The following is a 25,059-nucleotide window of genomic DNA, read 5'->3' on the forward strand; positions in this document are numbered from 1 at the left end:
TTAATAAGGAAAAGCTTGCTTCTGTCTCATGGCAGGTGTACAGATACCTCACAAAGTTAGTATTTGATGCCAGAAGCAGACAGCATTTTTGGTTCATAGGTTGTGTCTACAGTATAAGTAGCTTTCTTAGGCACCTGTGGGATACGCTAAGCCTCTTCCCTGAAAAATTGTGTCAGGTTTTTGGAGAATTAGGGACAAAGAATTAAGAACACAGGGGATGGAAAGTTTATGGGCCTGCTGTCTATTTTATTGTTGTGAAGGAGTGCAGATCATAAAGCAATTTCCTCTTTCCCTTTGGTTAGGTCTTGCTTGGGTGATAGACTCTAAGCTCTATCACTGTGCTTCCCAGTGGAGACCAGAGCAGCTTTTGAGGAACTGCTTAGGGCACTAGCTGGCAGCGACTGGACAAAGACCTGCTGTGGAGCCCCAGAGGGCGTCCAGGTTCAAGGCTGACTTTCTATCAGGAAATACATTTCAAGAAATGGTTACTCCTAAAACAAGCACAGCAAGTTCTGTACAGCAGGTGCACAAATTGATTGCTTCTGCATGCCTGGAGCCCAGAAGAGTGGCCAAATAAGAAACCAGCATGAGCCACACCCTCCATGGGTGCAGAAGTTAAACAACAAAGAACTTTGGCTGGAGGCTACCCAGCACTGTGCTGGTTTTTAGATCTGAAGTCTTATTTTCTTAGGAAAGAATCTGTGAAGCCAGAATTGCCTATCCCAAAGCTGGGCATGGTTGCACATAGTCCTACAATCCCAGTCTCAGAAGGCTCGGTTCAGACTCCATTCATGACCAGCCTTGACTACCTAGTGAGTTCCAAGCTGGCCTCAGAAACAATGAGACCTTGTCTCAAAGGAAAAACGAAAGGATTATCCATCCTACTTTTTCCAGTGAAGAACAAAGTCTGAAGTCTGAAAGACTACAACGTGAATACGTGCCAAAGTGGGCAGGAACTGATCTACCTCTGTGAGGGTGCCAAAGATCCAAGACTCTGTACTTTCATCTCTAAAGGTGTAACAAGATAACTCATTCACATTCCACCACCTCTCACTTTCTGAACTGTGAATTAAAATACACACAAGCCCCTCAGCTGGCCAATACCACTGCCCTTGTCAAATGGCAACCGTTTGTGTAAGCTTCTTGCTTGGAAGAGGCCGTGTGCTGGAAATCATGCCTAGCCCCTCACTGCAGCAATGAAACTGCTCCATCAAGCATGAATGAGCCAGCCTTCCTGGAGAGCCCTCGAAGGAACAGCTGTGTTAGAGAAAGCCAAGCTTTTGTTTCCTCGTTGGGGACAAAGCATTCCCTTCCTAAGGAAGATGTGTTTCTGAGATATGGCCGGGTGGGAAGCGGGGAGTTGTTTCAGTGGTAGGCACTGCAGAAGGTCAAGGCTAGGTTGGCATTGAGTCATTGTTACTATGGTCCAAAGTCTTGCAGGAATTTTTCAAATTTGTTTGCTTCCCCCGCCCCCAGATACCTGTAACATCAGGTGCAATTCTGTTCCAAGCCACAAGAAGAACGAAAGGCCAGGACTTCCCCGAGTACCAGTTTCCATTCCTGCTTGGAACAAAAGTAAGATCTTCCCAAGGCTTGAGAACTTCCTGCTTCACGTTTCTGAGCCTGTACTTAATCCTCGCCCTCAGGCCAGGCTCAGAGTAAACCCGGAGGAGTTCCAGAGCGGGACAGAGAACTGCCCCGTGGCCCGGTGAGTACTGCTTGCTGAACTGTGAGTTTAGAGTCTCAAGATCTGGTGATCTGGTAGTTTTTTCACAGCTGAGCAACTACAAATTGGAAAACTGGACACTTTCCAGTTGAGCGGTCTTGATATTTTAGGGTTTTTCTTTATAATCTTCTTAGGTGGCAGATCCAGAGGGAAAGGGGACCTCTTGGCATCACACTTATGAAATCCCAACCGACATGACAGTAAACAGGTTGGGGAACAAATGGGAGATCTTCCTGAAGGAGATCAAAGTGCTAAATTGAAGAGATATGAGTAGGTGTAGGTGTGGGGCTTGTCTGTTCTGCCCTGGGGAACTAGATGCACTTCACCTCAGCTTTCTCTCTCAAAGGGAGGTTTCCATTTATGAAATACCCCCTTCAGAGCAGGCTAGTTCTGAGACCCTAAATTATAAAATATATAAATGCATAGGTACCTTCAGTGCTCGGTGCCTGGGGTAAGTACCTTCGGTGCTCAGTGCCCAGGGAGCTGCCACCGCCACTCTTCCTGGCTCCACTTGGAGCTCTGGTGCTGGGGAAGGATTAAGCATGGATTCTGTAAAAAGTGTAAAGTAACAAGATGTTCTTACTAACGTTATTGGGAAGATTTTATTCCTCCCCTTTAGACTATAAGGCCTTTAAAAACAATTGTGTATTTTATCAGGAAAAACAAAACTTTTTTTTCCCCGAAGAACAACTTCCAAACATTTTTGAGCTTTAAAATATGTTGCTCACAACTGGCCTCCTCTGCAAAGCTCCAGGATCCAGGCTCTGTGCACCATTTCTCACTGGGCTAAAAGCTGCAAACGCTGCATGCATGGATGGCCGTGTCCCACACGCGTGGAGGCTGGAGGAAAGGGCATGCTGAAAGCGCTTATTCCTAATCACTTCTCCTGGAAATGGCACTCTGACATTGAAAAGAAGCCCAGAGTTTTGTTTTGTTTTTAAATAGGATTTCAAATTAGCCTTGGCCAACCTAAAACTCATCATGTAGCTGAGGCTATCTTGAGCATATGATCTTCCTGCCTCTATTTCTCAAATGCTGGGATTACAGATGTGGCCAGAAATCCATGCTTTTGGCATAAAATTCTCAAGGGCAATTTGAAAATGCATATTTTAATTTTTAATTATTTGTGCCTTTGGAATGAAGGGCAAAGTATCTTTGAGTTCTTGTAAAGAGCTGTTCTTCAAGGGAACAAAGGCCTTTGGCCTCTCCTGCTTGGAATTCGTACATCCACCAGGTGAGGGCAAAGGCTGCTGATTCTCCAATGTATGCAATGAGATGCCCCAGAGAGGACCCCTCCAGAAGGGAAACCCTTTCCCCAGGCAGCGGGGGTGAGATAGAAGAGTCCAGGAAACTCACGCTGGTCTTCAATAGCTCTGACATGCTTCTCCCCAACCAGCAAAGAGAGAAGGATGAGTGGCTGATGATAACCAAGGGCAAAGGTCAGGAAAGGAGTGGTCACACCAGGACAGACATGCAAACAGCCCTCAGCCTTCTTCCCTGAGTGCCCCAGATTGCCTGGTGCCTCCTTTTTCAGAACCTTCCATTTTGAGGTGTTACTAATTCAAGGTAGAGGTAGGTCATAGATGCAGTCCTAGTCCATCAGTCCTGCAGCCCTCACCCCGTGGACGTCCCTTCGACCTCTCGGTCCCCTAACCAGTGGCCCTCAGCTTTCCTAGTGCTGCGACCCTTTATGCAGTTCCTCACATTGTGGTGACCCCCAACCATAAAATTATTTTCATTGCTGCTTCATAACTGTAATCTTGCTACTGTTATGAATTGTAATCGAAATACCTGATATGCAGGGTATCTGATATGCAATCCCCTAGGAGGGGTCATGACCCACAGGTTGAGGACCACGGCCCTAGCTGGTCATAGATGATGCTTCCATGGTCAGCTTCCCTGGGCCAGTCCTGGGCCTCGGCATCAGGAAATCTTGGGAATGGCTGCATGGTTAGCAGAGGCACTTGAAGAATGGGGGTCTCTGGGCCTTGCTCATGAGGTTCCCTTTGAAGAAAACAACCCCAAGATGTGAAGAAGGCTTATCATGGCGGCTTCTCAACCCACACTGCCTCTCAGTGCTATCTGACCCAGGATGGGCTGCCTCTGTGCTGCTCTGCTGTCTCTAATCTGCCTCCCTGGGGCTCTCCTTCTACAGTCACATGTGGTGGGGACAGGGAGGACTGCCCTTGTGGTCTTCACAGGGAGGACTGCCCTTGTCTCTCACAGGGAGGACTGCCCTTGTAGTCTCTCACAGGGAGGACTGCCCTTGTGGTCTCTCACAGGGAGGACTGCCCTTGCAGTCTTTCTCACAGGGAGGACTGCCCTTGTAGTCTTTCTCACAGGGAGGACTGCCCTTGTAGTCTCTCACAGGGAGGACTGCCCTTGCAGTCTTTCTCACAGGGAGGACTGCCCTTGTGGTCTCTCACAGGGAGGACTGCCCTTGCAGTCTTTCTCACAGGGAGGACTGCCCTTGTACTCTTTTTCACAGCTTCTTCGTAGATCACCAATTGGGTAAGCACAGGCTCCATGGCTACCATCACCTTTGGATACAATGGGGGAACACGTTAACAAAGAATTAGAGGAGCTGGAGAGATGGTGTTGGAGAGACTGGCTCAGTCAGTAAAGGGTTTGCTGTTTAAGCATGAGGACCTGACTTCACTCCACAGAACCCACACTGAAAAGTGGTTATGATGGCACATTCTTGTAATAGCAGCAAGGGAGGCAGACACAGGTAGATTCCTGTGGCCTACTGGCCAGTCAGGTGAACTCCAAGCCAATGAGAGACCCTGTCTCAAAAACAAAATGGATGTCACCTGAGGAACTACACCCAGGGTTGACCTCTGGACTCCATACACAGAATACAGACAGAAAAGACAGGAGCCAGAGTTGGTGGGGCCTGTCCTGACTCTGGATGGAGTTAGTCACTGTGGCCACATCTGGAGGCTAACTGTTGTCTCACCTCTCCTATAACAGGTAAGAAGAGCCATCCGGATGGAAACCAGACCTGCAAAGAGTCCAGGTACCTAAGGGTGTGGTGGCGGAAGAAAACATCTTTCCACCAAAAGTGATGAGCAAGGCCCATCAGGTTGCCCAGGACACTACATCAGTTCCCGTTTCTCAGGGACAACAGATATTCTGGGACAGTGACAATTGGTCTAGAGAAAGTAGAAGCTTTTGGATTCACTTATTATATGTAAAAGCTGAATTATCAAGACATTTGGCATTTCCTGTTTTTCATTGGTTGGAAACAGTGCCTTTAAGGCAAGACTAGGATATATATTCCTTTAATTTTGCATAGAATTCTCACTTAACAAACCCTAAATTGTCATTGGGGCTTGTTAGGCGGGCAGCTCAGCTCATGGTGTGCAAAGACTCAGCACACACTGCCTATATATGCACATAATTCGCTCCAGGAAAGTGGTTAAAACAGCAGAACTTGGGATGTAACAACTTGAGAACAAATTGTCCCATTCAACTCCAACAGGTTTACAGAAGCCTTTACTATAAGCTGTTGTGCTCAGGGAACTTAGAATCTCACTGAGAAATTGGGAGAAACACAAACAGGCAGTGCATGGAGAACCTCAGTTCAGCATGTATAACAGAGCCACAACGTAATCATGGACTAGAACAAAGCCCTGTGGAAGCTGGAGGGAAGGCTGGGGTATGGAGAAGTTTGAGCTGTGTCTTACCATGTGTGGGAGACTTATTTTCTTATTTTATTTGTAAATGTATATGTATCTTTGAAAGCAGCCTCAACCAATGTGGGGTTGGTGAAGATCTCTTCCCATTCTATAGGCTGTCGTTTTGTCTTGTTGACCGTGTCCTTTGCTTTACAGAAGCTTCTCAGTTTCAGGAGGTCCCATTTATTAATTGTTTCTCTCCATGTCTGTGCTACTGGGGTTTTATATTTAGGAAGTGGTCTCCTGTGCCAATGCATTCAAGTGTACTTTCTACTTTCTCTTCTATGAGGTTCATTGTGGCTGGTTTTATGTTGAGGTCTTTGATCTATTTGGGCTTGAGTTTTGTGCATGGTGATAGATATGGATCTATTTTCATTCTTCTACATGTTGATATCCAGTTATGCCAGCACCATTTGTTGAATATACTTTCTTTTTCCATTTTATATTTTTTGTTTCTTTATCAAAAATCAGTTGTTCATAGGTGTGTGGATTGATATCTAGTCTTCTATTTGGTTCCACTGGTCCTCCTGTGAAATTTTTTATACATATTTCTAATTAAAATATAATCACACCACTTCCCCAATTCCCTTTGTTCCCTCCAATCCTTTCTAGATTCTCCCTCATCCATTTTCAAATTGGTGGCCTTTTTTTCTTTGATTTATTAGTGTTATAAACATGCATGCACACACACACATGCATACCCATATATATTATATGCATAGCCACAGTTGTACAAACATATAAATATATAAATATAACTGCTGAATCCTTGTTTGTCATTTATGTAATAAAAGGGCTGATCCCTTTGTATTGGGTAACCAGTTAAGGGACTCATCCTTGTGAGAGGCTAATTCTCCTTCTTTATGGTTATCAGTTCCCTGTAGTTCTTGGTATTAGGGTGACACTCCATAAGATTTCCCCCTTAAGGATTAGGACATCTCTGGATATTGCCATTGTTAAGATCTTATTTAGGCTGCCATTTCTAGGAGATTCAGTTTTACAGCAGACTTCCTAGTCTTCTGGCTCTTACAATCTTTTTTCCCTTTCTCCCTGGATGTTTCTTGAGACTTATGTGTAGGTGATGGAGAAGCCTTGTTAGCCAATTATCTTTAAGAAGTGGGTCCTAGTTAAGGCGAGGCTTCCTGGAGCCTGGGAAAAACTGGGGCACAGACCAGGTATTTTTTTCTGTGTGGTTCCCCCATGGCACAGCTGAACTTAGACTTTCTGTTTCTGTTGCATGAGTTTTCCTCAGATAATAATAATGGGTAACAGAGTGGATACTTGTGAGCTATTATTTATGGATAATAAATAATATACAGGCATAGTTTTTTGTATATTAATACAAGTTCAAATTGTATTTGTTATTACTGTTTACAATATTTGTGTGCCTATGCAAAGTTATTCTGTCAGATTGTATATATGAATGTTTCTACCTCTGTTTAGGACATTTTGTATATGGATACAACTTTTAGGACATATTTTCATATTGCATTATATATTATTCTTACCTCTGGTCAAGATACTTATAGATTGTTTACATTTTGAGGTTGTTGTCCTCATTTGTTGCACATTTGCTTATAGATTATTTAATATTCTGACATGAAGTCTTAGTCTTTAAGTTATACAGGTATTAAACATTATAGATCAATAGTTGTTCATGCTTGTTATACATAGTCAGATTAATTAGGTTCTTTAGATATATAGAGATTGTATTCTGCCTAGATAGGTAATCTTCCACCACTTCAAGGATCTGTAGAATATGGCATTTAAATAACTTAGGGTTCTCTTGTAACATGTTTGTTCCTGACAGCACCAATCTATTCCCGAGAGAATGTTGAGCATCAAAGACACTCCACTCCGAGTTTGTTATCTTTTTGGCATAATTGGCCTTTGTGCAAGGAACTGTCAAATCTTGCCAAGATAGGGTAAGGGTAAGATGGTGCTAAAAAAATTTCCTGCCTCTGAAAATGGTCTGTCAGTTATGCTAGGCCTTAGCCAAAGGTGGTTGCATCAACATTGCAATGAGACTTTGGGTGATTGTTCAGGTAGCCAATTGTCTCCATCTTAAACTGCTCACTTTGGAAGCTGCCTGATTGCACTTCTATCTCCCTTCTCAGGCCTTCAATGGGGTTGAGGATTAGATAGTCGAGGTTAGCTTCCTCTTTTGATTTAGCCAAGCTTATTTCTGATGCAAGATTTAGACTCTATGGAACAGAATGTTTTTGAAAACATCTATCATGTGTTCCTTGCTTAATATTGTTTATGTTGTTTGTGATTTTATACTTGGTATCTGTTCCTTTTAGATATAGCTTTGTATTGGGTTTGGATCACTCTTGTAGCCCAGGCTGCCTCAAATAACATCCTGATCCTCCTGCCCCCACCTTCCAAAGATTACACACACACACACACACACACATGGACCACCATGCTTTGTTGATATGACCTTGAGGATTGAACTCAGGGACTCATGCGTACTAGGCAAACACTTTGCCAGCTGAGCAACTAGTTTATCACTAAGTAGAAACATCCGAGATGCACCTCTGTTGTTCATATATAAACGGCTTGTTTCTTTTTCGCTCCTAACTCATATTCCTGTGCATAGATCTATCACAATTCGTTAATCCATTGACCTTCAGTGAACCAGGTTGCTTCCAGTCTTCTAGTCTTCGAGTAAAGCTGCCTCTAACATTTGTGAAAAACCTGTATGTGATCACATATCTCTTAACATTAGAACATTTCATTTGTGTATTTGTGTGTGTGTGTGTGTGTGATACTAGGGATAAACTCAGAACTTTTCCCATGCTAGCCAAGCACTCAATCTCTGAACTACAGCCCCACCTGCCTTTAACCTTGTAACATATTTAAGAAAAGGTGCACAATCTAGTAAGACGTAGTACAGTCACAATGCTGTGCTTCACAGCACCAACCAAACTATATTTAGATTTATTTTTTATGTATACAGTGTTCTGCCTGAATGTCTGCCTGCAGACCAGAAGAGGGCACCATATCTCAGTACAGATGGTTGTGAGCCACCATGTGGTTGCTGGGAATTGAACTCAGGACCTCTGGAAGAGCAGCCAGTGCTCTTAACTACAGATTCTAAAGCATCCTGTAACTCTAGAATAGAAGTCCTCAGCCAGCTGTCTGTCACTGTCAGAGACAAGTCTTTTCTCCCATTCCCATCTGCTGAATCAATGTACTAGTTTGTAGAGCCCAAACTCAGTATTTTGCATGTGAACACACGGTGACTCTGGAAGGGTTTTGCTAAGGGGTTTGCACTTTATCTGTGACCTTGGGCACTGATGCATCAGCTTATTTCTGGTTTCTACAATCTATTACCTTGGTCTGTAGTTCTGTCTACACACTGTGCTCTTGATTCTTACAGGTTTGCAGTAAGATTCTTTTAAAAAATACATTTATATTTCTTTTATGTGCTTGAGTGTTTTACTAGCATGTATGTCTATGCACCATGTGCATGTCCAGTGCATGTATGTGCATTTTTTGAATGTCTGGTACACAGGTATACCAGACATGAGTGTTGGATCCCCCGAAACTGGAGTTATAGCCAGTTGTAAGCTGCTATGTAGGTGCTGTGGATTGAACTTGGGTCCTCCACAGAAGCAGCAAGCCATCTCTCCATCTCTCAAACCATGAAAATTTGGTGTTTTGTTTGTTTATTTGTTTGTTGTTGAGACTCTGAATATTCTTTACCTTTCAAAATTGTTTTAACTATTCAAGGCTACTGAGAAATCTACATGATAATATGAATGAGTTTTTCCACTCATAAAAAATGCATTACAATTCAGATAAAAAATGCATTGGATCTGCATTGGGGTAATTTCTAATATGCTACTATTAGAACTATTGTCTTTTAATGCATGCATATGGGAATCAGATGTATTCCCACTTATTTATGTTGTCTTAAATTCTTCTGATAATTTTCAGTATATTAGTCTTTCACCACTTTGGTTAAATGTATCTTTATGTATCTTGTTTGGGGAAATTCTATAATAAATGAAAATACTCTCTTATTTTCACTGCCCCAATATCTGTTACCACTTTATGGAGATATGAGGAGGTTGTGTACTCGTAGTAAGCCACATTTTGGGGTGACTTCCGTCGCAGTCCAATCATAATGGGTTCTTATGTTCCAGGGTGGGGCCGTGTGGGTTAGAAATGTTAGGTAGGAGGAACAGAGATACAAAAGGAACACAGAGATGTAAGATAATACCAGGAGGGCAACTCAGTGAATACTGGATCCACCTGTGTTTATTTTTCATATGCCTTTATACCCCAATACAAAAGAGAGCAGGGAGAAAACAAAATACTGCTTTAACATGATACAATGGACAACCAGAATAGCTACCTGCTTCAGTGCTGGAGCCCTCAAGCTGCTGTTTCCTGAGTTAAGCATTCTGATGTTTTGGGCAGGAATATGCAGTAAATACACCCTGGACCAAGTATCCTGTAGGCAGCCACTCCCTATGTCAAACCTATTTGAAAATAAAGGAGCGGGAATAGGCTTGAATTTTCTGACCTGTGGTCAGAGTGGAGCAGAGCCACCTCTATGGGCCATCATAATGCCCAAAACACCAACTAATCAGGGTTTCTTGTTTGTAGCTACACCTGTGGTCAACAACTTCGAAAAAGTAAAAAATAAACTCAAATGCTCTGACATATAGTCAAGGTGGAACAGGCTCACATCTGTGCCCCTGCACACACAGTGACTTCACACACTGGAACAGACTCGCATCTGTGCTCCTGCACACACAGTGACCTCACACACTGGAACAGGCTCACATCTGTGCTCCTGCACACACAGTGACTCACACACTGGAACAGGCTCACATCTGTGCTCCTGCACACACAGTGACCTCACACACTGGAACAGGCTCACATCTGTGCTCCTCCACACAGTGACTTCACACACTGGAACAGGCTCACATCTGTGCTTCTCCACACACAATGACTCACACACTGGAACAGGCTCACATCTGTGCTCCTCCACACAGTGACTTCACACACTGGAACAGGCTCACATCTGTGCTCCTGCACACACAGTGACCTCACACACTGGAACAGGCTCACATCTGTGCTCCTCCACACACAGTGACTTCACACACTGGAACAGGCTCACATCTGTGCTTCTCCACACACAATGACTCACACACTGGAACAGGCTCACATCTGTGCTCCTCCACACAGTGACTTCACACACTGGAACAGGCTCACATCTGTGCTCCTCCACACACAGTGACTCACACACTGGAACAGGCTCACATCTGTGCTCCTCCACCTCCTCCACCTACCTCACACACTCCTGAATTTGTCCATTAACTCTTATTGTGTCTGTGAACTGCTTGAAATTTTGCCACAGGATCATGTTGTCATATGTAAAGATATTTTTACTTCTTTCCAGCTCCTGATGCTTTCTGTTTCCTTTTTTTTTTTTGCTCAGTTGCTCTGCATAGGGTAAATGCAAGCACTTTTCTCTTGTCCTCGAGCTTAGAGCGAAGGCCACAGTCTTCAGTGTTCTTTATATATTGAAGACAGAAGTAAATATCTTGGATTTGGTTGAAGGAACTTCCTTCTCTTTCTAGTTGACCAAATTCTGTCAAGAAGTGGGGGACAGTGGTCTGTACCCTGTCACTTGTATTCTAGGCAGGACGACATATAGGCGGGATGACTAGGCAGGAAGTAGAGGCAGGGCAACAAGAATTCTGGGAAGAGGAAAGATTTAGTCTGTAGTCATCATCCAGACACAGGGGAAGCAAGATGTGATGGCCTCGCCAAAAAAGGTACCGAGCCACATGGCTAACACAGACAAGAATTATGGGTTAATATAAGTTATAAGAGTTAATAAGAAGCCTGAGATACTAGGCCAATCAGTTTATAATTATTGTGATTTCATTGGGACTTAAGAACTGCAGGAACTGGGCAGGACAGAAACCTCAGTCAATAAAGGAGAGCTATACTGAACACAGGGGAACAGAACCATTCTTCCACTGTCCTCTATAAATGCTCTTGACCAACCAGATTAAGCCATTGGTGATGTTGCTCAAGCTGATGTATCCTGGCTGATTTTTCCCTTATGCTCTCTGTTATTGAGAGAAGGCTTTTTAAGTCGGTGACTGTCATTTTGCTTTTGTTTCTAATTTAACTTTTTTATTCTTTGTGAATTTCACATCATGCATCTTGATTCCATTCACCTCCCTATCCCTTCACATCTGCCCTCTGCCCATGTGACACCTGCCCCAAGATAAAACAAAATAAAATTTAAAAGAAAAAGAAACCTCATCATAGAAGCTGTACTGTCACAGTGAGTCACATGGTGTATCATTTAGCACATTCATTGTGACTAGCCAGTGTTCACTGCAGTGAGTCATTGGTCTAGTTCAGAGCCTCTGGTTCCTGCCACACTACTGATGCTCGGCCCTCCCAGGATATACTGTTGTTGCCCTGTGTCATGGAGATCCTGCAGCTTTGGGTCTACAGGATCAGTATCTTCAGGTGCACCAGCAGATCAGAGATGGGGTAGATGCTAGAGTGAGCCCGCTCAAAGCTCTGGTTCTGGGCCTGGGGGGTTGCTGGGTTGGCCAGTCCACCAGCTCTCCCTCATCCTTACCACCAGGGTAACCTCTCCAGCACTGCCCTGGCTAGCTCACCCAAGGCAATAAGCAGCAAGTGAGGCTACTACTCCTGCTCTCACGCCCTTAGGGATGGCTCACCTACACCTACACCAGCAGGGCCAGCTCTATTGTGTTGTCCAGATGAGGTGCAGGCTGCTCTCCTGAGTGCTGCAGCTGGTGAGAGGCAGGGAAAGCTCCCTCACTCCATGACCTCAGGACTAGCTCACCACCTGCCACAAGCAGCCAGGAATGGGTCAGGGAAGGCACCTCTCCTTCATGTCATGCTAAGGTATGACAGATGAGGGGCAGGGCCAGGTCTTTCACACTCATGAATTCTGGAAGACTAATTCATGCCCCTGTAAATAGGGTCAGCTCTACTGTGCTGCCCAGGTGAGGTGCAGGGCCCACTCAGTTGGTGGGGGTCTGAGTCAACTCTCCTGCCTGCTTCAGGAGATGAAGGACAAGGGGCAATGGTGCATTTCATTTTGAATATGTTTATTTTTCCTTGCAATTCTGTTAAGTTTTGCTTCATGTTTAAATCTCTGTTATTGGGTACACGTATGTTTACTGTTATTATATTCTCTTAGGATTAATTGACTCCTATACTATTATAAAATGACCTTCTTTAATCCTGGGTGGATTTCCTGGCTTTGAGATCTACATAACGTACTACAGTTACTCTGATTCCTTATGATTCGGGTTAACACGGTGTATTGTGCTGCCTAGGGTTTTGTCTGTTTGTTTGTTGCTTTTCTATCTGACCTGGAGTCCTCTGAGAAGAGGGAAACTTGATTGAGAGAATGCCCCCACCCTATTGACCTGTTGGGTACATTTTCTTGACTAATGATTGATGTGGGAAGGTCCAGTCTGTTGTGGGTGATGACAACCTTGGGCAGATGACATTGACTTGTAAAGGAAAGTGGAGGAGCAAGCCTGTAAGAGCACCCCTCCATGGCTTCTGCTTCCTTCAGTTCATGCCCTGACCTCCCTCTGTGATGGACGGTTACCTGAAGTGTAAGCTGAATACACCCATCCAGAGCTCTCCAAGTCGCTTTTGCAATAGGACCTCTTAATTAGACATGCGTGATTTTTCTTTAACTTGTGCTTCTTACACGTGTGTTTTTCATAAGCAGCATAGACTTGTATCTTATTATTTGATCCGATTTGACAACTTCTTCCTTTGATTTCTGGTACTTGGACTATTTAGATTTTATGTGACGGTTGTGTTCAGGCTTGACTCTCGTATTGTTTTTTATTTTTCTCATTTGGCCTACCCCCCCCCACACACACACACCATGTTTTCTTGTGAATTAACTGAGCACTTTTATGACTCTACTTCATCTCTCTAATTAGCCTATTAAACTGTACTATATTATTTTTGGCCATTACTTTAGAGTTTATATGTTTTTAAACAACAGCCTAAGTAATAGCATACTAGTTCACAAATAATCCAGGCTCATTGCAGGGATGTAATCTCACGGTCCACCCCTAGCCTTTACATTGCAGTGTTGACAGAAGTTTCCATTCTGCCCAGTCCCACAGCCATCCAGTCCCAAAGAATCACACAGAGGTCTACATTAATTATAAACTGGTTGGCCTAGTAGCTCAGGCTTCCTATTAACTCTTTCTTACACCTTAAATTAGCCCATTATTCTTGTCTATCTATATTAGCCACGTGGCTTGGTACCTTTTATCAGTGAGGCATTCTCATCTTGCTTCCTCTGTGATGACTATAGACTGAGCCTTTCTTCTTCCCAGAATTCTCCTGTTCTAGTCACCCCACCTATACTACCTGCCTGGCTACTGGCTAATCAGTGTTTATTAAAATACAAGTAACAAATCTTTACAGGGTACAAGACCATTGTCCCACAGCAACTACTCATACCCATAAATAAATTTTACAAAGAAACTGAGCACTTTTGTTGCTCATCTTTGCTGTGTGTGGACTGTCTTTTCTCCACTGTCTACTTTTGAGATGTTTCTCTGGTGACATGGTTTTGAACATTTTAATTTTGAGGAACCTCAGGGTATGTTACTTTTCCCATATCTTGAGTTTTGTGAGGTTCATTGGATTGATTGGGTCTTGGTTTATAATTTTAAGTTTGCAAAACTTTTAGAATTGTTTCTTCAGTTTTTCCCAGCTGCTTGCATACTGGGCCACACAAGACTGCCCCTAGTGCGTGAGTTCTCTTTTTATGCTTTGGACTTTGCTTGTTTTGATAGTCCCTATTGCTGTGTATTCGGGTCGCATGGTAATTTTCCTCTATAGTATCCGGTCTCCTCTTACAGCCCATGGTGTAGACCTCCCTGCCCCGAAGGTGTCATTGTTTTCATATCTCAGAGTTCACTCTGGGTCTCTCTAACTCATGGATCTCCCGAGCTTTTGCCAATAACAGTAAATCTCTGGCATGTCTCACACCTGTGCCAGTTCAAGGTCTGCCTTGATTGATTAGTTATCCCCTTTATTACATGTCACGTTTGCCTGCCTCTTCTGCGTGCCTAGCTACCTTTGACCGGTTGCCAGGCATTACAAATTTTACCTTACTGGGACCAAATATTTTCTTATTCTTATAAATCTTGGGTTTCTTGGGAACAACGTGATCTTCTAAGACGTGCCTTGATGATTTGTTAGGTGGGTCTGGCATGGTTCTCAGTGCTCTACCTAATGTCCCATGAATTACAACCTTTTCCAGCAGAGCTGGAGGGAATCGGCATTTGTCTTGTCTTATATGTGTGCTCTAATCTTTTCTGTGACACATACATGTGTAGATTAATAATCCTGGTATGTGAGGAAGTGTGTGTGTGTGCACATGCGTGTGCACTAAACATGCACACACACTTTGACAAATAAAAGCAGAAATACCTGATGTGGAAATTTGGGTGGCAGAAGCGGTAAAAAGGCTCCCAAGTATTAGCTGTTTCATCACAATTCCTGGAATTAAAGGCAGCTTTCTATTATTATTGTTGTTGTTGTTGTTATGTTGTAGTTTCTAAACTGTCTAAATGAAATGCAGGGACTACTTTCATTCAGGAAAACAGTGCTATTAAAATTGTATTTAAGGGCACATTTTAATCTCACATCCCAGGCTGTTGGTCTGGTTTGCCTTTGGGTTCAGAAAAGACAGACCTTCCCAAAGGCTTAAAGCCTGTTGGGTGAAAATGGAGTTGGGTCGTTTAAGAATGGCGCACGCCTTTAATCCCAGCACTCGGGAGGCAGAGGCAGGCGGATCTCTGTGAGTTCGAGGCCAGCCTGGTCTACAAGAGCTAGTTCCAAGACAGGCTCTTAAAAAGCTGCAGAGAAACCCTGTCTCAAAAAAAAAAAAAAATAGAAAGTGGCTGAGATTATTGATATCCAGTCATGCTGATGAAGCCCGTCTCCTGAACTTCCTTCTCTGAGGCCACCGAACCTGTTCCCGCAACAGAGCCATAAGCAACAGAGAGATTAGTGTCTCCTGCCTTGTTCCCACCAGCACATGGTCCTGTCTTGATTGGCTGTGCCAGAGGGTGATTCACACATTACTTCACTGTCAAAATGAGAAAGGAAACAAACCTTTGCTCACACGGAGGGACCCCGGGACCAAACTGCAGAAAACACGAGTCAGGCAGGTGTGAGCTGAATGAAGCCGCCTCTACATGCCAGCTGTTGCTTGTTCTACAGTTGGTCTTTCATTGGGGCTGGGGTGGGGGAGCAGCTATTGTACATGTTCTTTTGAATGGGGGAATAATTTGGAGATAGATACTGTTTTCCAAGTGAAGCCATTCTTTTCTGAAATTTATGAGAGAACAAACCGAATCCTCTTCACTTTCTTTTATTAGGCAAACAATTTACATTTTATTATGGAAATGAAGTCCACAAACAAGATTACTTCATTAAGTCGCCACCCCCTCAGCTTTTCTTCTCAGCAGTAAGTAATTGCTGTGGTTTAACCAGCTTCCCACAGCCTCAGGAGCATTTGAGAAAAGTCCCTGCTCATCTCCTGAGGTTTAACTAAACAGCAAAACCTTTTCATTTTCAGGCCTCCTGGAAAAGGCGGCTTTTTATCCTGTCCCAGAATGGGGAAAAGGGCCTGAGTCTCTCCTATTACAAAGACCATCAACACCGAGGCTCCATCGAAATCGATCGGTGAGTATGCAAACCAGGAAAACTGAACAGCAACAAATGTGCCCAAGTCAAACACTAAACAAGCTGCACAGAAACTTGAACCTGAATCTCTAACAAAAAGAAGCAAGGGCTTCAGACCTGCCATAGGTTTTGTGTCTTTAAAAGAACTGGCATAACAAACAGTGTAGGTAAAAGTGGAATGGCACTTCATACGGTGTGTCATAGGCGGCAAATCTCTAATTCCTGAGCCTTCGACTGAGGACTTTGTCTCACTTAATTTTTTGATGAGAAAGAGCTCCTGAAATTCAATTTCATACAGCCAAAGTGGACCTTAAGAAATATTTAGATAAACTATTCTTTGTCTTTTCTTCAGAAATCACGTACCAGAAATATTGGAAAATATAGTGATTTGTGGACTCAGGAATCCAACCCAAATGGAAACTTCTGAATTGAAATTCAAGCTAAACAGAGTATTTTCATTTACTGATGAACCAGATCCAGAGTCATTTTCTAAAATAGAAAGAAATGAGATTTATGACGTGAAATAGACAGTCTTTAAAATGTGGGCCAACGAAAGCATCAGTTTCATTCCTAGTTTAAAATAGGGGTCTGTTTTGATCTAAAGTTGCTCTCTGTGTCAGTCTGGTTCCTTTGTGTCTGTAGAAGCACCATCATAGAAGTTGGTATAAATAGCCAGGAAAAGATGCAGTCTGTGCAGAAGATGTTCAAATGCCACCCGGATGAAGTGATGTCCATCAGAACCACAAACAGGGACTACTTCCTCATTGGCCATGACAGGTGAGGGCACGATGAGCATGTGTCTGCCGAGTGTGAAATAAAAGCATTATAAATCATTATAAATCTATAGATGATGAACAGGCTGAGAATGGAAACCAGGCTGCAACTGCAAAGCAGCAGTCTTCAGTGTTCTAAAATGGTTTTGTGTGTGTGTGCACATCTGAGTGTATGTGCACATAAGCGTGGCTGCATATGTGAGTGTGTATACATGTGTATGCATGTGTGTGGCTGCACATGTGTGTATACATATATGTATGGCTGTAGATGTGAGTATGTGTGCACATGTATGTGTATGACAACATCTGAGTGTGTGTACATGTGTTTGACTGCATATGTGATTGTATGTGTATGTGTGCATATGTATGTGGCTGCACATCTGAGTATATGTGCACGTGTGTGTGCATATGTGTGTGGGTTCACATGTGAGTATGTGTGGACATGTGAGTGTGTATGCATGTGTGGCTGCATATTTGAGTATGTCCACATGTGTGTGGTTGCATATTTGAATGTATGCATGTGTGTGGCTGTACATGTGAGGGTGTATACATGTGTGGATTGCACATGTGAGTGTGTGCACGTGTGTAGTTATGCATGTGAGTGTGTGTATGTGTCTGTGTGCATATGTCCATGGCTGCACATCTGAGTGTGTGCACATGTGTATGGTTGCATGTTTGAGTGTTTACATGTGTGTGTGCACATGTGAGTGTGTGTGCATGTGTGTGTGGACATGGAGGCCAGAGGACAACCTTGCCTGTCACTCCTCAGGAGCTGACTACTTTGATTTTTGGCACAGAGCCCCTCACTGGATTGAGTTAGGCTAGGCTGACTCGCCAGAAAGCTGCCAGGATCTGCCTGTCTCTGCTCCACAGCTGGTGTTGCAGACACTCCATGCCTGGCTTTTCTGTAGGGATTAAATTCAGATCCTCATGGTTGCGTGGCAAGTGCTAACTAAGCTTCCTCCTTGACTTTTAAAGTAGTTTTCAGAATCATTATGCTAGCTGCCTACACGTGTTATAACTGTGTTATAAACAATAGAGGTTTCTAACCTCACTGTTCTGAAGGCTGGGAGTCAGAATGAGCAGACATGGCCTCTCCCTTGAAGTACTGTGGAAGGAAGGTTCTTTTCATCCCTCTCCCGCGGATCTGCTGGTGGTCCCTTGGCTACAGCAGACAAACCCTGGCTTTTACATGGCATTCCCCATATGCACACATCTCTGGGTCAGACTTCTCCTTTCCCACAGGTAGCAGTCTCACTAGTGTAGGAGGTATCTCTCTATTCCAGTGTGACCTCAACCTAACCAACTATTTCTGCAAGTAATCCCTTTCTGCGTAAGGAACGGCTGGGTATAGTGAGGAGCAGGCGGACGGCTGGGTATAGTGAGGAGCAGGCGGGCTGCGTTCCCGCCCGGCTCCTGTCCACCGGCTAGCTTATGCCCCAAAATAACAACACACAAATTGTATTCTTTTAAAGACTGCCTGGCCCATTATTTTCAGCCTCTTACTCACATCTTGCTTTAACCCATTTCTAATAATCTGTGTAGCACCATGAAGTGGTGTCTTACCGGAAAGATTCTAGCGTATGTCCATCTTGGGCTGGAGCTTCATCACGTCTCTCTCCCTGAGGAGAGGCATGGCAGCCTGACTAACTTAGGAGAGGCGTGGCATCTGACTGAGCCATCTACCTCACTTCCTTCTTCCTGTTCTGTCTACTCCGCCCACCTAAGGGCTGGCCAATCAAATGGGCCAGGCAGTTTCTTTATTAGCCAATGGGAATCCTCCATCAGCTGGGAGCCCGAAAGACTTCGTAGATGAGGAGAGGGTCACAAAGCAAGCCATGACAGTCGCTATCGCCCAGATGCCTTCCGTGAAACCGTGAGCTACAGGGAGGGATTGCTCACCCTCAAGGCATCTGTGGCTTACAGGGAAACCCTGTCTCGAAAAACCAAAAATAAATAAATAAATAAATAAATAAATAAATAAATAAATAAATAAATAAATAAATAAATAAATAAAATGAAAAAAAAAATAAAGAGCGGCTCCTGTGGATTCTCACGCCGCTTATCTATCGGAGAGAGATGACGGAGTGGGAGGAGGCAAGGCTAAAGTCAAGCATGAAGCCTTCGCGTGTTTCCGGCAGTTTTCTTTTGAGTTGCCACCCAAGACAGCAGAAAAGAAGATGGGGGAATGTGTAGTTTGCGCAGACGCACTTGCCTCGTTCACTTTTCTGTCTGCTGTGATAAAATACTGACTCCTGGGGACAGGGTTTGCTTAGCTTACATGTCCTGATTACAGACCATCATGGAGGGAGGTGAGAGGAGGAGCAGAGGCCCGGGAGCGTAGTGTGCTGCTCACTGACTTGCTGCTGTGGCTTGCTTAGCCTACTTTGTTAGAGCACCCAGGCCCATCTGCCCAGGGGCAGCACAGCCCGCAGTAGACCGGGGCCCTACTACACTGATATTTAATCAAGAAAATACTCCCACAGACCTGCCTACAAGTCAACCTGATGGAGGAATTTCTTCAGTTGAGTTTCCCTCTTTCTAGATGACCTGTATTCGTGCCAAGCAGATAAAAAATGAACCAATACGACACTCTTCCTAAAAATGCATTTCCTGGGGGTAGGGGGAGCCAGAGGACGGACGGCAAGTGTGGCTGATCGGCAGAACACCTGGGAAAGCAGAAGCCCTGTGCCCCATGTTCCTGCTGTTGTTTCTGGGTCTCCATAGTGGGGGAGTCGTGAGGGTTAATTCAGCTGCTCAGAGACAGTCTACTGCTTGGGGGAAGAGTTCTGTTCTGTGGGCGGCTGATCCCAAAGCTGCTCCGAGTTCAAAGAATCTGCTGGGTCCAGAACGAGTGTGGGAGAGGTTGCTACCAATGTCATCTGAAACTCTCTTCCTGCCCTCAGGGAGACGATCAAAGACTGGGTCTCCTTCATGTCACTGTATTGCCGGGGTGTGCATGCAGCTCATCAGAATACAGAGGTAACTCGACATTGCTAATGATGACGTTCAGGGCACCTGAACACGGCCTTCTTTCCTTAGAAACAACAGCGGCCTTTCTTTTCCCTACGCAACTGGTGTTAATACAAAGAATAAATAAGCGAGGACATACATACCCTTGCTACTTTCACAATTAACAAAAGGAAAAATACTTTTGTGTTTTGTAAGAGAGCTAAATTATATTGTCATTGTTGCGGCAGGGGGAGTGACAGTTAATGGTGGCAATTTTCATAGCAGCGTGAAGTATACTATTTTCCACCATTGTGATTTTAGGTACATAGCCAGCTTCCCTTTGAATGGCTAAGTCTAGGGAGGCGGCTCAAACATTGTTTCCAGCTGCCTGCATTTTAATACAATGTCTCTTGTGTCAGGTAAGCAGCTGAAGGTCTTAATTGGCTTCATAAGGAGCTTTGTAAATTTCTCCCAGTCCCTTCTTAGAGACTGTCACAGAAGGAACTCGGATGTAGCTACACTTATGGGTGTATTTTCCATGGTGTTTCATGCTGTAGCAAATGCCCAAGAGAAGGAGAGATCAAGGCATGTCTCCCAGTAGATTCGATGATGAGAGAAGAAACGACAGGGCATGAAGGGAGACACGATGGGGAGGACAGGCTGGGGGGCACTCAGGGCGCCTGGTAAGGCCAGGCTGGGCGTCTCTGGGGACTTGGGAGCTGGAGAAAGTCGCACTGACAAGGTTGACCCTTGTCTTTGTGTTATGACACTGGCCACTGGGCAGAGCAGACGTCAGAGCCTTGGAGACCCTGAAGAAGGGATGCCCCGGTGGTGGTGGAGGGGACTGACAGTAACAGGAGGGCAATTGCACTCTAACTACAAAACGACTTTTGTCTAAGCAGGAGAAGCCTTTGCTGGGTGGCAGAAGACCAATTTCCGACCCCAGTCCTTTCTTTGGTCTCTGTAGTGCACCGGAGATTGTTGGCCTTGCTTCACCAAGGGCCAGTCTTCCAGACATGGTAATCCAAACCTCCAAACCGGGAGCCTGCCATTGCTGAGTAGAGCCACTGGCTAGCAGCAGGCACTGACCTCGCCCATCTTTCTCCCTGGAGGAGATAGCTGAGGAGACAGGTTCCCTCAGAGCAGTGTTTGCTATGTAAACACAAGGACCGGCTTTGACTCCCCAGAACTGGTGTGGCGGCACACATCATAACTCTAGTGCAGAGGGGTCAAGGGCAGGTGTATTCTTGGGGTTCTGTGGCCCGTCAGCTTAGTCTGCTTGGTGAGTTCCAGGCCAGAGGGGAAAAACAAACAAACAAAAAGCACACACACACACACACACACATACACACACACACACACACACACACAGAGAGAGAGAGAGAGAGAATGATTTCTGACCTTAATATTTGTGCATACTTGCTCATTTCCCTTTCTACAGGTAGGCTTTAACGCTTGCCTAGCTGACTCTAAAGATTCTAGTTCCGTTTTGAAAATCTTGGCAGACGGCAGTTCCTTCCCTAAGTGTGGCCAGCAACCTCCTTTCCTTCCACACACAGGTCACAAAGTCCCCCAAGCACCCCTTGATCTCCCGTTATGCTGTCCATACCCTCAGGCAAGGTGTAGTTCCCTTGGCTCGCCCCATCGGTCTGGCTTCTCATTCTGGGTGTCAGGTCCTCTTCACTCCTAATGCAATGTGTTTGAGGAAGTCAGATAGCATGACTGCCCCCTGAAGGTCACAGAATTGTGCCCTCACCTCTCTGGGTTTGCTGTGTGTCTAGATTTGGCTATTCTCAGTAAACAGACTGGGCAGTTTATTTCCCTGAAATCTGTTATTTCATCCCTTAGAGACACCCCTCTGGCTCCTTTCCCTCTGCAGGTACCAAGCACATGCAACAGGCAAGGCTTCTCATTTTATCTAGCTGGCAGCTCTCCAGCATTTTAAAAGCTTTTCCGGCATATCAACACCACCAGGCCAAACAGCTCATCTCAGCCATGAGGAAAAACAGTGACCTGACACAAGGCAGACAGATTGACCTTGAACATGACCTTGAACAAAACTCCCAGTGGGAGGAACCCTTCCCCACAGAGGAACCTTGCTGGCAGCTTTTACCTTTTCCCATTATTTATTCAGATCAAGTAATACTGTTCTTTTCAACCATCTCAAGTAAAAGACAACCACATGTCTTGCTGGGATTTGTTGTTGATGTTGTTGGTCCGTCAGGAACCCTTCACTCCCAACTCAGCCTAATCCCGCTCCGGAGTGCATCTTCAGCAACCACAACAGAACACTGCAGTACTCTACGAGTTTCCAAACAGCAATAACAATTGGTTTCCCCAGCTCTGAAAGTTGTGAAGTTCAGGATCAAGAGAGGAATCTCATCTGGTAGGGGCCTTCTTGCTGGCTCATCAGGTGACCGGCTGACAGGCAAGCAAGGCAAAGGACAGCCAGGGTGAAGCAGCCTTCCCCGTCCCAGACATGGCGTTCAGGAAGACGCTATCATGACCTGACTATCTCTTAAAGCTCTACCATTACTGCTCTAAAAAGGACATTTAAATTTCAATATGTGTTTCCGAGGGGGGACATTCGTATCACAGCAGAGAGCTTTGAGATAGAGAAATGGACATGACTTAAGTATGTAGAGATGCTTGTGGGCTTCTCGGGGGGTGTCAGTCCTGATAAACTCATATTAAATGGAAAACGGCATGAGTTGAAAGTGCATTTACTGCACCTGACTTTCTGAACATCACAGCTTAGCAACACAATATGCAGTGCAGGGTCTGCTGTTCCCCCTGTGATTGCAGGGCTGTCAAGGAGCTGTGGCTCACTGCTGCCACCAGACTTACAAAAAAAGTTATCCTACCCTTATTGGTGGCCCACACAAAAGCTATATTTCAAAATCTGCAATACAGTTCCCAGTGAATGTGTCTTGCATTTGTATTCTCTCTATGAGAGAAAAAAGTCTGGAAGTTGAACCATCCTGAATCATGGTATTCTCTCTCTCTCTCTCTCTCTCTCTCTCTCTCTCTCTCTCTCACACACACACACACACACACACACACACACACACACTTACCTAACAAACATTTGGGGCCTTTGGCCTCGCCACCCAGCCTTGTTCCTGGAGTAACTAGATTGCACTCATAACAAGACTTAGGCTACTCAGAGCAGCTGCCTTCATGGAGTATCTGGTGTCTGTTAGGGGAGGGAAGGCAATAATTAATTGCTCGTATCTACCTCACCTGAAAACCTATAATTCACACTGTCACGGAGCCAACACTACCTAATTGCACTGCTATGGAAACAGAGGAGGCAAACACAGAAGAGGAACCCTGGAGGTTCAGTGACTCCTCAGAAGCTGCTGAGATGGTGGAGGCACCATGGCAAAGCTCCATGCCTTGCCACGCCTCTCACAGCAGAAAACTTCTTGTTCTGAGTTGTAACTTCTCCACAGTTGAGAAAAATTCCAGACATGAGCTATGCTTAAACATTCACACCATTAGAGGTGACCCAGACTGAAGAGGCAAGTTCAGTGTGTGGGCTTCCGCATGTTGTACTGAAAGAGACTGTGACCTTGTCAACCCAACTCATCTACTAAATCTTTTCTAGAAAGGATTGGTTTAATTTTATTGGAAGAAAGGAGGGAAGAAGGGAAGGAAGAAGGGAGGAAGAGAGGGAAGGAGGGAGGGAGGGAGGAAGGAAGGGAGGGAAGAAGTGAAGGAAGGAAGGAAGGAACTCATTAATTCCTTCTGCATCTTTCTTTTTCAGCATTTAATACAAAATAATCTCCAAAGACTCAGGCAAGATCATCATCACCATGAGCACCATTTATACTCAGAACCCCCTCGAGACACAGAAGAAGAGAATTACTATCAGACTCCCCGAAGCATCCTTTCAGAAGTGAGTGCCCCCACCCACTCGTCATTCACCCCCACCCACCCATCATTCATCTCTTCACCACGTCTGCCGAGCCTTTGCCACACACTGCTGCTGGGACAATAGGCTGAGATCAGGAAGGCACAGAGGTGAAACTGGCAGAGGCCAATGTCTTGCTCATGATGCTGGCACTTGCCTAGGAGCAAGACGCATACCTATAGGATGCCTGGGTAGTACCAGGGGTGGGAAGAAGAAATTGGTTTCCAGGTCAAAGACCAGAGAAAGTTCTACAGAGGAGGTGACATTTGAGAACTCGGTAGATAACGTTTGGAATTTAGTAGTCTTTCTGTTTCCTGGACTGAAAGGAAAAGAGTAACAGTCATTGGGTAATCAGCTGTGAGTGTGTGTGGAGCAGCCTATTAATAACCAGACGCCCTTCTGAGTACTAGACACTGCATTGTGCCCAGCAAGGTGGCTCCAGTGATGAGTCCTCCACATGGTCCTCCACAGTTCAGAACCCACAGTCTCCGTCACCAAAGATAATGCCACACAAATAGGCATGCAGTAGTCTAGGGTCATCAGACATAGGGCAGATTTTTCTCTTTCCACTTGAGTCAAAGCAGGCTTCAGAGACCCCTGGCATCTGCCATGTCTGGCAAATTGCTCAGGTAGACCACACTGCAGAGTGTGTGAATGAATGGCAGAGTAGAAAATTAACAGAAAAAAAAAGAGAACCAGCCAGCCCATGATGGGTACTGGATTTCAAGCTGACTTCGTTCTGTGAGAAGCATAGGGACAAAGAAAGCTTCTAAGCAGGGAAGTGACAAAGCACAAATTGACTTCCTGGAACATTGGCCAAGGAGATATATGTGTGTTAGCTGCAGATAGAAAAGCTTGAATGGGGTGGTAGACAAAATTTGGGGAGTAGAGTAGCATAATCTCCAAAACTGGGGTTTTCTACCAGATGACGACATTATAACTTGAAGATGAACGCTGAGTTCAAGTTGGTTATAAAAATGCTAAGTCACAAGTGGTTTAAACAAGCTGTTTATCACAGTGAAGTTCTCAGAGCCCCTGGTACATAATTCTGCATTGTAAGCAGCCAAGTGCATAGCACAAAGCATGGCCCATGGTTTCTTAAGCATAGAACACTTTCTTTCACCAGGAATACTTCTGTATTAGTGTTCTCTAGGGCAACCAACCAATCAGGTGTGTAGAAAGGAAGGCTGTAGACCTTTGTGGAACATGGTGTCTGGGAATAACCAACCAATTAGGTGTGTAGAAAGGAAGGCTGTAGAC

General features: G+C 44.7%; 1 protein-coding gene across 2 annotated transcripts in view; it reads left to right on the forward strand.

Annotated features, from left to right (window-relative positions):
* Positions 1 to 1,550: 1,550 nt before the first annotated feature.
* Plekhs1 (pleckstrin homology domain containing S1) overlaps positions 1,551 to 25,059 on the forward strand; it is a 32,595-nt gene continuing 9,086 nt past the window's right edge. The window contains exons 1-8 of one of the 2 annotated variants that reach the window (XM_038348045.1): positions 1,551 to 1,708; positions 4,700 to 4,745; positions 15,852 to 15,940; positions 16,052 to 16,158; positions 16,801 to 16,935; positions 19,838 to 19,913; positions 20,786 to 20,902; positions 23,653 to 23,784. In XM_038348045.1, coding sequence (XP_038203973.1) covers positions 4,718 to 4,745; positions 15,852 to 15,940; positions 16,052 to 16,158; positions 16,801 to 16,935; positions 19,838 to 19,913; positions 20,786 to 20,902; positions 23,653 to 23,784 — 684 coding nt within the window. In that variant the 5' untranslated portion in view covers positions 1,551 to 1,708; positions 4,700 to 4,717. Of the gene's footprint in view, positions 1,709 to 4,699; positions 4,746 to 15,851; positions 15,941 to 16,051; positions 16,159 to 16,800; positions 16,936 to 19,837; positions 19,914 to 20,782; positions 20,903 to 23,652; positions 23,785 to 25,059 lie in introns of those variants that run through there. The other variant, XM_038348052.1, reaches the window with a different exon arrangement.

This window comes from Arvicola amphibius, chromosome 1 (assembly GCF_903992535.2).
Source record: "Arvicola amphibius chromosome 1, mArvAmp1.2, whole genome shotgun sequence".
NCBI lineage: Eukaryota > Metazoa > Chordata > Mammalia > Rodentia > Cricetidae > Arvicola > Arvicola amphibius.